The sequence below is a fragment of the Phoenix dactylifera genome, chromosome 3, assembly GCF_009389715.1.
Source record: "Phoenix dactylifera cultivar Barhee BC4 chromosome 3, palm_55x_up_171113_PBpolish2nd_filt_p, whole genome shotgun sequence".
Classification (NCBI taxonomy): domain Eukaryota; kingdom Viridiplantae; phylum Streptophyta; class Magnoliopsida; order Arecales; family Arecaceae; genus Phoenix; species Phoenix dactylifera.
Window position 1 is genome coordinate 9,349,476 of NC_052394.1, and position 14,285 is coordinate 9,363,760.

Here is a 14,285-nt window from a genome sequence, read left to right on the forward strand (position 1 = left end):
CCACAATCTTTTTAGTACTGGGTTTGTCATCTTATAACACAAGGTGGCTTACAACAAGAAGTACGCAGGGTGTGATAATAAGGATATGCCGAGCCCCATTACCTAACTTTTTTGGCACAGTAACCATCACATTCTGCATCAGTGACAGCCCATTCCCTTCCCTATGGCCATAACATTCCAAGATCCAACCTATAAGAATCTAGTAGTGCTCAGAAAAATTAATAGTCCTTTCAGAGAAGGTGCAGATATTTAACACTTAAAAATATGAACCACTTTTGACTAAAGTGGTGGTGTCGGCTATGAATGATACAGTTTGGATTGGAAGCTGACCTGTATCACTTTCATTAAGGCATCTGATTAGATGTCGTTGGGATCGGCATTATTAACCTCCACTGTTCTATATGGAAGAAGATGCATGCTTAATGACAATTTGTAAACCATATGAAAAAGTATAATACAGAACTCATGTAGGTTTTGCTCCTATGTTCCAGATCTCCAACGAGCTAAAAGCTAATTTGGCAGCAACTTTATTTGGAGACGATATCATACAAGGGAATTGCATCAAGACTGAATGATTTGAAAGCACCAATGTAGAATCAAGAAAATGTCTTTTTCACCAGGTTCCCTTGAGCTGCAGTTAAGAGCTTATGATCTAGATTAAGGTAATATAAGCACTAATCATTTTTATTATTTATCAGAAAATATTAGAGCTTATATCTATCTCCATGAGCCAACTTATCTTGCATGGGCAATCCAACCAGCACTTGAGAGTGGATGCTCCATAGTCATGCCAAAGTTCTTATCCATGAGCCTCAGAACTGCAAATATTCTTTGCAACCAACTCGGCTTTGGGCCAGAACCAGCTATGGCAACATATGTCATCCAATGCTGCTTTCTCAAGATTGCAACCCTCTGACAGGACCAGAAAGTTTCTTGACATGGTCCAGAATAAAATTCATTCCTCAAAATGGTTCAAAAAACACTCCATTATTGCTTCTCAGAGAACAGCTCCCCCGTGTGGCCGTGTCCAAGCAAAGATCCAAGATTATGAGAATTTTGACCTCAGGCACAACAAATGACCCACCTCATGAGCAGAAGTATAGCTTGCGGAAACACAATTTCAGTATTTCCCATCAGGATGCTCAGTATTTACATCCCACATGACAGAAAAAGGATGGCTCTGGGAAAATGTTGCCTTAAGCAATGCAACATTCTCGATGTCGTTGTGTCTCTGGTAACGAAATTACGATTTCTTTTTTTTTTCAGAAACCCAACCGTACTATAATTATCCAGTCTCAAATACTTGGATGCACCACCAAAGACTCAAATCCAAAACCTCTAGTAACAAATTTAGGAGTTATATTAGTGCAATATAAAAAATATCTAGTTAATCTTAAGGAGCAGAATTTGTTTCACAAGAAGAGTAACAATTAAATGAAAAGTTTGAGAAGTCGAAGTATTAAAGGGTAAGGTATATGCAAGTTATTAAAAGAAATTGAAACTTTGAGCCTCGTCCCATCTAGAAAATTATCATTTGAAGTAGCCATCATTAAGAATTATTGGCAAATGAGTATTCATACGACATGCCAAATAGATGGACAAAGCTGGATGGTTATGTTATGGTTAAATCGAGAGAAGATGATAATAAAAAGGAAATTGTTCGGTTTCTGTGCGATAGATAAATTTAGATATAGAAAAACAAAAAAAACTGAATTTGGTATTTAAAATGTCATTTGTTTAAAAGAATAAGAAAAATATACCTGCTTTATATAAGATTGAATGAAGCTTGTCCATTTTGCTTTGTAGAAAATGCATAAAGGAAGAAGAAAAAAGATTGATAGCACATGGTTGTGGAGTCCACCACGGGAGAGAAGGTCCAGCATCTAAACAATAATATCAGCAGAAGAGGCAACCAGCCTCTAAGAAAGCCTCTATCCTTTTTCTGTAGGTCGTACTACGACAATACAATTAAGACTCACGTCCACCAACTTGAAATAAGAAAGTCCTCTCTATACAAAGACTCGTGACCCTTGCCTAATAAAAAAACAAAGTTAATTTCCTCAGGCAGTCAGCCAAATTGCTTGGCTTAAGGAGGTTGAAAGGCTTATTCAGAAGAAAGGAAAAAATGCAATACAATAAAGACAAGCTACTCAAATCTAGGTAGCAGCTGTTCTCAATAATGAAGATTCCATAGAGACTGAGCATGATGAGGACCTAGACCTCATTCCGTGAACATCTTATACCAATTTTCTGATTCACAATGACTGACCACACCCCTAATCTATATCATAGTTAAGGGGAGTACCATCCTCATTTATAAGCCTGACAATTTTCTTTCTTTCTTGTCACCTTAACAGTAATTTAATGGCCTCTTATTTACAGTCAAATTAATGGCCTCTGAGTTTTCACCATTTCAACATCCCGCTTCTGGTTTGGAGACTAAAGGATTTCACTGCACCACATTCTGCCCTTCTTTCATACAATCTAAAACTGTGTCAGTGGTGGCACGATGAAATAGATCGTTGCAGTCTAAAATTTCACACCTAAAGGAAGCCAGAAATGGTACCATAATCAAATATATCCCATTTAGTATGGAAGCATAAAAAGCATTGCTGTTCTGAACATGGACCACGCTTAAATGTACAGCTGAAATTTATTATGAAATTTAATCTACCTGTACTAATTGACCTGACAGAACAGCTAGAGAGCCAGTGGCATGTAGGAAAACAGCGTAGAATTTGGGACACCCCTCCAAAGTTGCCGTAAATTTGGAAAAGACAAGAAAGATGATGAAGTCCTATCAGGGAACTATATATGTTAATATATGAGGCATAAATTATAAACCGAAGAGTCAAACTCAAACACAGAAGAGGAGTTTTCATTGGTAGTTTGAATATGATGAAAGGGAGACATTTCTATAATTGGAACATAACAAAATGCAATGTGAAAAAGCTAAAGCTGGAACAATGTGATAATGTTACTGACTTGAATTAACAAAGATGATGGGGAGAAAATTGCTGGAACAAAAATGATTCGAATCAGAAGGATCAATAAAGCAAATAGAAAGGTTGAGCCCTTGACTGTTCTTTAAAAATCTGATCTCCTTGTTCGCTAGCCTATTCTCTCAATCTTTTCTTAATTACAAGCTCTTTCACATTTTTTTTATTTAAAAAACCTAATTATAGTAATTTAAGTCTCTAACTTTCCTTCTGAGAGTATACATTTCAAAGTTATCTCATAATCTCTTCTCTGTGGGTTTGTGTATAATATCTCCGTCATCCATCTCATCATGTCATAATCTTTTTAGGTCTTTTGAGTTGTTTGCTATTTGCCAATTCTCAGAAAATCTTTTCAATCAATAATCTTTAGCCCTCAATTTTTGTAGCAGTAGAATCATTTCCTATTTATAAATTGAAGGGTGCAGGAACAGTTTTACCCTATTATTGGTGGACTAGAAATTGACACTGGAGACTGGTGTGTTAATCTTTCTTCCAGTAACAGCATTAGATTTGCACATAGAGCAGCTAACTAGGATATAAAAGTCAACAATACATATTGGAACTATTTTGTAAATTCTAATCACTAATCTGAGCTAGTTTTTTAAAGCTGACCTCTAACCAAAGTGGGAACCGTTACAACTAATACTGACTGATATATCTTATTCCAAAGTTCGATTAGTGAAGAGCAATGAATCTCTTGTATATATTAACAAAAAGCTGCTCATATGAAAAATAGCTTTGGCCTAGAGCTGCAAAACTATACACGATTTTGTCTTCATTGTTCTTGATGTCTGACAAGTTCTAATTGTCATCAATACTAACAGTAAGTTAAGCATTCATTCATTATAATCAAAGATCACCAAACCATCCCAAACCGGGTAGTCCAGGGAATACTGAACTAGACATGATTCTGTCTTCATTGTTCTTGATGTCTGACAAGTTCTAATTGTCTTCAATACTAAGTTAAGCATTCATTCATTATAATCAAGGATCACCAAATCGTCCCAAACTGGGCAGTTCAGGGAATATTGAACTAGATTGAACGGTCACCGAGACGGCTTGGCCAATCGATCTAGTACCTTTTTTAATATATAAATGCCTCCAAATCCTCTCCCTCTCTATTCTTCATTCTCTCTCTTCCGATCTCTCAATTCTCCCCTCCCCATTCTACTCTTAGGAGCTTCCTCTTCCCTCACCCTTCTCTCTCAATGCTCCGCCGCCGCCACGGACTCCAAATGATAACACTGGGTAGGGTTAGGGTTCCGCAACGATGAGGTAGACCTCTCTCTCTCTCTCTCTCTCTCTTGATTCTACTCACAGGAGCTTCCTCTCCCCTCACCCCTCTCTCTCAATACTCTGCCACCTTTGACGATTCCATGATGACGACACTATGACGATGATGTTGACTGGGGTTAGGGTTTTGCAACAACGAGGTATGCCTCCCCCTCCCTCTCCTCCTGCCCACTCTCTTTCCCTCCCCCTAGTTCCAGTGCACCTCAACTCAATACGGTACATACCAGTATACTGGCATTGAACCGATCGTCGGCCAGTGGTCCCCCGATACTGATTCAGGGAACCTTGATTATAATAATCATAAATTTAATAATCTCTTTGAAAGTATTCTAGTTCATAATATTCTAAGATCAAAATATCAGAAATCATGTATTGTTGATCTAATCATCAAAGTAAAGTTTATATAGAAAACTGATCTTTTTAAGGACTAAAATCAGGTTTCTTAATAGATCTGGATTTTGAATCCATTTCGACTCGTCTTGATGGGGCTTCAATTAGACTCTCTTTGAGATGCTAAATTAGCTAGACTGCACATCTCAATCTTATTTAGGTTTATTTACTTATTTCTTTGCATAAAACCAATCAAGGTTTTGAGTTAAGTCTTAGCATCCAGCACCATACAAATGACTGATTTTTGGGTATACCCCCATAGACATGAGGCACACTACAAGAGCTGGCACAACACCTATATTTTCTCAGTATCAAGGCATACCAAGCCTCTGTATTGTACTAGTATCAAACCACGTCAGTACAGTACACCCCCTGCCGCCCAACACAGGTTGGTACTTAGAACCTTGGCATAAGTAAAGAGGGGTGTGGCTGCAATGTTGTATGAATTTATTGATGGTTGAATTGACAAGTACTTTGAGCTGTAATCTCAAAACTTTGAATGGAACTGTGCACAAATAAATGTGAAAGAAATAAGTCCTTGTGATATTTGTTTGGAATAATTACATGATCATCTCTGCAAAGCATATAAATAAGAAAATAAAATCAATAAGTCCAATTAAATAAGCTGGAAAAGGCAAGCATTATACTGAGGCAGATAATTTATTTTTCTTCTGTTCATTTATTAGTAACTTTGACTACCCCATCCCTAATTTCACAAGAAAAGGTTAGTAAATGATGGCAAATGGGAAATGGCTGAGGACAAAGCCGTGAAGAGAGTTCTTATGAAAAAGATGAACAAGAGCCATATTACAGAAGGCAAGCCAAATTTGGCATCGCAAAAAAAAAAAAAAAAGAATTAGTGAACAAACATGAAGTCTGCTACTGCATTGAAGGACAGAGCAATATGCAAATCCATTTACAGTGAGACACAAGCAGTATATTATGATGGTCTGCTCGTCTCATTGCAGAAGTAAATGCAGCAACCGTATCAGATAAGCTAATTTCTACATAAGCTTCAAGATAGAAAGAGCAAAGACTCAATTAAAAAATAAAAATAACAGCCACTTAGCTTCCTTCTGAACCTCTTAGGAAAATATAGATCCACCAGATTATGAGCCTTTACCCCTGAACTTCTACAACTTACAAATGAAAAAGTAGTCCCAATAGCAAGTTTTACTTTCTTCTGCCCTTGTTAGTTCTGTTAGATAAACAGTTGAAGTGTAAAGTTCAACTAGAAGAATAAAATATTCCTGCTGGTTTCCTCAGGCAAATATAATTCAGATGAAACACTTATTCAATATATCAACTGATCTGATGCTTAACCTGCGATATTGATGGTTGTTGCCTTTGACATTCTAATTAGCTAAATTTTGCTCATGTCAACTTAGAGAGAATCTCTTCAGAAGGAATCTCTAGTGTTGCTCCAGCATGCTCTTTACCAGGCTTCACAACTGCAGTAGAAAATGTAGATAATTACCCAAAAAGGAAATAAGTTTATAGCTGGAGAGGTCGAGCAACATTAAACAATGTTGGTAATAGTTTGAAGCAACTACGCATATAAATATGGACAGGACATAAAGAAAGACACTAAATAGGTCAAAATGAATGAAAAATTAAATTTTTTTCCTTACAAAATATGACAATTTTGCTGAAGAATTTCAAGACATTACCATGGCAGGAGGCACAGTATCCACCTATATCTTCGACGGCACATACTAATTTTCAAATAATTGGTATTATATATGCACGAGAGAGTGAGCCTTGGCACAACAATAAGGTTTGTTATGAACCAAATTGATAACCCGGTTGGATCGGGTCAGCCCAACTCGGTTGGACACATGCATGCATCGCACGTGCAGGGCGTAGAGGAGACTCCTACTGGGAGTCTTCTTCTCTCCTGAGTCCAGCGGAGATGGGAGACCTATGACATGCCGGGTCTCGACTAAATTCCTAGGATCTCCTCTATAAAAAGGTTTCCTCTTCCTCCTGCGAACTCCATCATTGAATCCTCGAGCAATCATCGTTGTTTCCACCATTTCCGTGTGTTTTCTTTTCGTTAAGCCTTCCCCAAGCTCGGATCTTTGAGACCTCGCAAGATCGAGGTAATCATCCTTATACCTTCTCCTCCTTTTCCCAATTCCAGTGCTGCTGTTGCCGGCTGATGTGAACCGGCAAGTCGCCAGAATCTTATTGAATAAAGGCTCCCCTGTTTTTCCTCTTGTATCTTTCATCGTCAGTGATCCCCGCTCATTGCCGAGACCATCACTATCCCCCGCCCCCCTAATTCCTCTAAGGTTGTATGATGAGGTATGGTAGTCGACCATTGAGTCGGCCATGATCTAGGCCAAATTTTGATTTGGTTCAACACCTATTCTCATTTTTCTTTTGTCTTCTCTCCACTGGCCCACCACTGTCGAGCACCGCCCTATGTTGTTGTCGTCACCTAGCCAAGACTTACATGCCTTCCTTTGTTTGAGAAAGAGGGAGAGAACTTTCTCCTATTTTGAGAAAGGAGCGAGAGTTCTCTCTCTTCTCTCTTCCTCTCACTCTCCTCTCTCTCTAACTAATCCAAGAGTTTGATGGAAAAGATTCAGGGGACTCAATGGTGGACCCCTGATAAACCCCAATAGAAGGTTTTAGATAGTTGATTTTATGGTTTTTATTTTAATATTGCACTTGGTTCTGTAGGAGAATAATCTTTTGGATAAAAAGATATTGAGTAGGATTCTGACATCCCAGTTCATAAATCAAGATGTGGGCTAGTACTTAAGTGTGTTAAGTTTGTTGTCAATAGAGGTAAAAATCCTTATACATGATCACCAGTATATGTTATGTATAGATTTGTACTATTGAATTTGTATTGTTGGATTTATATCATTGGATTTGTATCTATGAATTCAATTTTGCACGAGATGATATCATTTTATATGATGTTTGGCATGAGTATATTTATGTGTTTATTATATGTGGGTATCAGCTATTGAAAATATGACTATATCAATTATGATTCTAGTTATCTTGAAATTGTAAGGAACACATTGACAAATTGGAATCACTTTGACAAGAACAATATGCAATAATCAGATGCATAAGAAGTAGTTTGGACTAACCTCGTTATGTGGATAGCTTCTACGAGCTTATGCATTGGATAGCCTCCACAGGCTTATATGTGGAATAATCTCCATGGGTTTACATATGAGATAGCTACCACGAACTTATGCGTGGGATAGCCTCTACGAGCTTATGCATAGGATAGCCTTCATAGGCTTACGCATGGAATTTATATTTATCAATCATGGACTGAGGCATGATCTTGGTTAGCCCAAAATCGAAAAATAAATTATTATTGAATCTGGAATTAAGTTAATGAGAGACGGATTTTAAGGCATATGAACCCTTGCTGAATAAACAATTTAATTTGTTGGTATTTGTGATATAAATATTTCTTTTGATAAGATGGATTCTTGATGATAATATGTATATGTTGTTTTGAATCAAATACCATAACAATATCTAAAAACTCATATTAATTTATTTTATTTTATTGATGTGACGGTTGGAGATTCTTACCGGGCTGAAAAACTCATATCTATCTACTGTATTTTTTTTAAAAACCACAAGATGTGTAGTTTCAGATGGGTTGAGCGTAGAGTTTGAGCATCAAAGTTATTAGTTAGTTGATTTTCTGATATCAGGTGAACATTTGAATTTTTATGCTAAACAAACTTTACTATTTGATAATGATAGGATTTATATAGTTAGATTAATATGGTTGAATTTTATGATTGATATGATTATTCTAGTATTATTGGAGATTTTGTAATATTTTATAGATCTTACATGATCTCTAGGGCATCACTCTAGGGTTTACATCACCCTGTCACGTGGTCGACCTAGGTAACAGGTTCGGGGTGCGGCAAGATTGCTCCATCGTGACCTAAAGATCATGGGTTTGAAATACGGAAACAACATCTCCACACACAGAGTAAGATTGCATACATCTAACCCTTTCCAGATCCTGCAATGACAGGAGCCTCATCATTGGGCTACCTTTTGGGTATTATATATGTACATTCCATCCTTACATGGATATAAGTTTCAGTTTGAAATATTAGGCCATATCAAATAAAGATATACAATTTGACTCACTTCAACAAGCAAAACCAAGATGGTTTATGTGGATATAGTATAGATGTCCTCATTGCAGCATGTTTTGATTTTAGAAAAATGAGGAGCCAGGCCACATACACCAACGGTTCAGGAGCCAATGTTGCGATGGCAACCATCGAGGATTCATGTGATGCCACAAAATAATTCTAAAAAAGCAATAGTTCAAGATCATACACCAGTGGCACACATACACGGTTGATTATGCAAATCTATAACAATATCTTAATTTTGAGGTTAAAAAAACCCCTTCTTTGGAGATACTTGAACATTTTTCCCTTTTAAATTATTGTTTCTCTTAGTTTAGGTCTAATAAACAATGTAAAAATTCATTCAAGTTGCATCTCTTCACCTAAAGTTGAAATTATTCTCTTCTTCTTTCCAAAACTCAATCGAATAGTGCAAAAGTTAAAAAAATACAAGATAACAATTCAATCTCCTTGTATATATGCATGACTTTATGCATGACTATAACATATAACAAGCTTCAAAAAAGTCCAACAGGCATTCCGATACCACCAGTACATGCATATGAAATTCAAACAAAAAAAAACAAAAAACCTTGAACTTCATAAACATGAAACAAGTTAATCAAGGAACTTGGGTTATTGTAGCACAATGAGGAAAGCATGTACTGAAGTCTTTACAGGGAAATATCTGAAGAGCACCTGCCACCTAGAGGCTGGAGAGGACGGCGAACGGGCGAAGGATGGAAGAAGTGAAGAACTAAGGAGGATGGAGGAGGAGGAAGTGAACTGTGAACCGAGGAACTAGGTAGCAGGAACAGGAAGGAAGAACCGAAGATTGAAGAAGAAGAGTTTAGAACTTTAGAGGGCCCTGGACTCTGGTTATCTGGGAAGACTGGGATTCTGGTGACTACAGCGGATGGAGAAGACGGGCTATGGTGGTCCTATGGGCTATGGACGGCAGCCGGCAGGAGGATAGAGGACGGGCTAAGATGTCTGGATCGTAGCCTCGTAGGCAGCAGGTAGCTATGCTGCCATGTTGGAGCAGCTCGTAGGCTTCCGAGTTCCAACTTCGACTCGGTTCGTAGGCAGCTATGTTGGCTCGTAGGAGACTCCCAGAGGCCTTCCTTTGGGCTGAGGCTTTAGGCGACCGCTTCGGTCGCCTAAGGCTTGGGCCGCCCCTGCACGTGGTCGACCTAGGTAACAGGTTCGGGGTGCGGCAAGATTGCTCCATCGTGACCTAAAGATCATGGGTTCGAAATACGGAAACAACATCTCCACACACAGGGTAAGGTTGCATACATTTAACCCTTTCCAGACCTTGCAAGACAGGAGCCTCATGCATTGGGCTACCTTTTTGGATTATATATGTACATTCCATCCTTACATGAATATAAGTTTCAGTTTGAAATATTAGACCATATCAAATAAAGATATACAATTTGACTCACTTCAACAAGCAAAACCAAGATGGTTTATGTGGATACAGTATAGAGGTCCTCATTGCAGCATGTTTTGATTGATTAGAAAAATGAGGAGCCATGCCACATACACCAACAGTTCAGGAGTCAATGTTGCGATGGCAACCATCGAGGATTCATGTGATGCCACAAAATTAATTTTAAAAAAGCAATAGTTCAAGATCATACACCAGTGGCACACATACACGGTTGATTATGCAAATCTATGACAATATCTTAATTTTGAGGGTAAAAAAACCCTTCTTTGGAGATACTTGAACATTTTTCCTTTTTAAATTATTGTTTCTCTTAGTTTAGGTCTAATAAACAATGTAAAAATTCATTCAAGTTGCATCTCTTCACCTAAAGTCAAAATTATTCTCTTCTTCTTCCTAAAACTCAATCTAGTAGTGCAAAAGTTAAAAAAATACAAGATAACAATTCAATCTCCTTGTATATATGCATGACTTTATGCATGTAACAAATAATCCCTGAACTCATTGTTTTAATAATTATATTACCTTTGAGTATACTTATTATAAAACAATCACTTCTTTAATTGAATGATCAAAATTGTCATCAAGCAAATAAGCAACCAAATAATAGGTTTCTCAACTCAATGTAATGCTAAATAAGTGCTTGCGGATAACTGCACACCACGTCAAACATTCCTTCTACAGTAGCTCTGGAAACAATTGTTACGTTGAGATCCTCTTGATTCATAAAAATTGTGCTTATTGAACTGAGTAGGGAGCAATAACATGGTTGTAAATCCAAGAGTTAGCTTACGTTGCACTTCATGAAGAATGTGGCAGCATATTGCTTGCCTTAAAGGAGCACACAAATGGGAGCAATGATAGGCTTGATAAGGTTTAAACCCTAGAAAAGTGGAGCAAACATGAAAGAAAGCAATTGACAACAAAAGGACAACTTGTAATGAGTTAACAAGCTCCCCAAGATAATTATTTGGAGCTACAATTCAGAATGCTAATGATGTGATGTCATCAACCTTTCATGACAAAAAAATGGCTGATTTACAGCACAAATGACGCATAAGGACGAAGCTTTCCCTAGACATTCAATACTCAGCTCCCTCTGCTCTACAACTACAATGATCACAATTGCACGATTGCAACATATTCAATTTGGCTCTTCTTGTGGTTTAAATGGCTATTCTATAATACTTATGCACCAAAAAAACAGGTTTATAGATTATCCAGTCTACACAATGATCACATAATGTTGACAAGAATCTCATGGACCATTCAATACAATAGAAGAAGTTAAAAAAACATCAAAGATTAGACTAGCAAAAGAGATGAGATGTTAAACTGTATGGGAAAGGCAATTAAAGGATCCTCTAAATCACATTCTGGAAAGCATTGCCATATCTTCATAATTCAGGGCAGTAGTAGATGCCATACTAAAGTTACAGTCAAGCGTTGATCTGCTGCTAGCAACAACAGTGCAAGGAATATGAATAAGAGAATTTTGCATCACATGTGATGGCTAGGCTGTTTTGACTGTGTCAATTATCTTCAATTTCTCAGATAAATTGCAGAACAGGCTTTTTTTTTGAGAATGGCGTAATGTATTTTGACATATGTTGATGCATATGGTGCGATGAAAAGAATATAATTAGTCAAGCAAGCCCAAATGTAGCAAAATGGCAATACACAAGCGTAACCAGTCACATTGGGATCCCTCCATTGGACATTGGAGCAGTCCCATGCACCAAGATGTCAAAACATATGAACTTGACAGCTAATCTAAGCAGATAATGCTTCCTTAAGAAATAAAACATGGATAGTTGTTTGGTCCAACAAAAGAGCCTTGTGAAAATCTGCATGACCTGTATGGTATTTTTATATGTTTATTCGCAAACAGCATTATCATTAAAGGCCTCAGGAAACACAACGCCACATAAAAAAAGATTTTAATTACTAAATGTGTGCTTTCAGATCTTATATGATACAGAAAATCAACTTAGAAGTTGCTCATTAAGCAAAATTGCAAAACAAGGGCAAGATGAAGCAAGAATTTTCTTGAAGGGTTCAAATAAGAACTTTAACATATTCTGTATTCTGTAGCTTATCTGAAGATATTTATATTGAAAAATTAAGGTGCAAACTGCACTAGGGACAAACTGCAGCTGTGCTGAAGATTTAACTTGGTTAATTTTGTTAAACTAATGCAGAGAAATAGCAAAATAGAAAACAAACTGTTGTCGGTTAAGATACAAATCAGTGATCCAATTCCATTATTTGTTTTAAAGAGCAAGGATTAACTTAAATAAACTTTAAGGAATACCTGATAGTAAAGTTAGCTTTGGTAGTACTGATGCTATCTTTGCCAGCTGGCATTTTCCATAAGTCACCACATAGAGTGTGGCATTGTCCCCTCTTAGGTCTTGCTAATGCGAAAAGACTTAAAAGAGAAAAAAGGTTGACTTTAAAGTTCAAGCAATTCCTGATTAAATCCTTAGATTCAAACAAAGAAAATAATAAACTACATTAAACTCAACCCAAGAATTTCCTGACCTAAGACATCATGAAATCATGACTACTTTAGATTACCTCCAGTCACAATATAGGACTGTCACAGAATTCAGACTATCCCATGACTCAACCCATTTTACTAACTAAACAGACGTGATGAACGATGATGAGATCTCCTCCTATTGCTATGTTTGGTCTTTTCCACAAATGTATCGAAATATATCATCCCATGGACTTCTTGGCCTTTTATATTTAGCTTGATGACCCTATACATCTTGGCCCTTCTCATCCCAAATGCTTAACAAGCATATAATTCAGTAAAGAATAGCCATTCTGATTGTTATGCCAATAACAGCCATGATCCTCTACAAACATCAAAATTGTGGAACAACGATAGGGCATCAAAGTACCATCTTTAGAATCATTGCATCCTAAAATATTCAGCTATAATATTGAAATCCCTTACATCTTAAGAATCTTATTCGCTTTTGCCAGCTGAATTTTCTTTTAAACTCCAAAAACCTATGCATCTTAAAACGTTTAACCCGTCACAATGTCACAAAGCATGGTAAGATAAATGGTTGACTATCATATCCAGTATCAATGTTAAACTTCTGTGGCAACAAGTTCTTAAAACTCATAAGTTCATACATAATTGATGAATATTTTGACAATTGTCGAACAGTTGGAACATTTAAGCAGCCACCAGGAAAATAATGAATAATTTGAGAATTCTCTCCTAGCCCTAGACCCAATCTTCTCAGCTTGAAATCCATCCAGGCTCCAGCTCTAAAAATACGATTTTTTTAACCACCATATCCAATTCGATGGAAGGAATAGTTGCAAACGTTTGAAAAAAAAATAGCCTGAAATCAGAGCTAGCAGCTTCAAAGCACGAGCAACGAGAAGAAAACTCGATATTTTACCATAACCTCCAGTAGTGGAGCTGTGCTTGGCTTGGACGATCATGTGGGTGATGAAGTGGGAGGCCTGACGCGCCTCGTCGAGGAGTCGCTTGACCTCGGCCTCCGCCGTCACGCCGCGGTTCTCCTCGAATCTCCGCCGAATCTCCACAGCCGACTCCGACAGCATCAGCGTGTCGCCGGCGAACGTCTTCCGTGTCGCCCGCAGCAGCGCCCGGTACGCCCCCAGCGCCTCCACTCCTCCACCCATCTCTTTCTTTCGCTGCCTCGCCCACTCCCTGAGCGCATATCCCCAAAAGCTTATGGGATATCTCCCGTTTCACGTGCGGACACAGAACAAGAGAATGAATCCGATCCGGTAGTCGCTTGGCGCTGACCCGATTGCACCCGTTTAGCTAATGTATTGTTGTTGTTGTTGATTTTTTTTTTTTTTTTTTTTGGGTAAAACAGACGCTCACATTAATGTAATATGAATACAACCGAATCAAAATACAAAATGTGGCCTAAAAAAGAGAGTACAACATCTGCCCATATCCAGAAGTCCTCTCCGGAGTGATGGGCAGCAAAGGAAGCCATCCAGTTAGCCGCC

At 37.7% G+C, this 14,285-nt stretch overlaps 1 protein-coding gene across 1 annotated transcript; it reads right to left on the reverse strand.

Moving 5' to 3' along the window:
- Positions 1-5,542: 5,542 nt before the first annotated feature.
- LOC103703611 (mitochondrial zinc maintenance protein 1, mitochondrial-like) lies at positions 5,543-14,051 on the reverse strand. Its single transcript, XM_008786520.3, has 2 exons — positions 13,700-14,051; positions 5,543-6,133 (listed from the first exon to the last, which is right to left on the reverse strand). The coding sequence occupies exons 1-2, from the start codon at positions 13,944-13,946 to the stop codon at positions 6,057-6,059; spliced, it is 324 nt and encodes a 107-aa protein (XP_008784742.2). The 5' UTR covers positions 13,947-14,051; the 3' UTR covers positions 5,543-6,056.
- Between the last annotated feature and the right edge of the window lie 234 nt (positions 14,052-14,285).

Coding starts and splice junctions, on each gene's coding strand:
- LOC103703611 (XM_008786520.3), bottom strand. CDS start 13,946: ATGGGTGGAGGAGTGGAGGCGCTGGGGGCGTACCGGGCGCTGCTGCGG. Junction 6,134..13,699: donor CTCCACTACTGGAGGTTATG/GTAAAATATCGA, acceptor TTTCTACTGCAG/TTGTGAAGCCTGGTAAAGAG.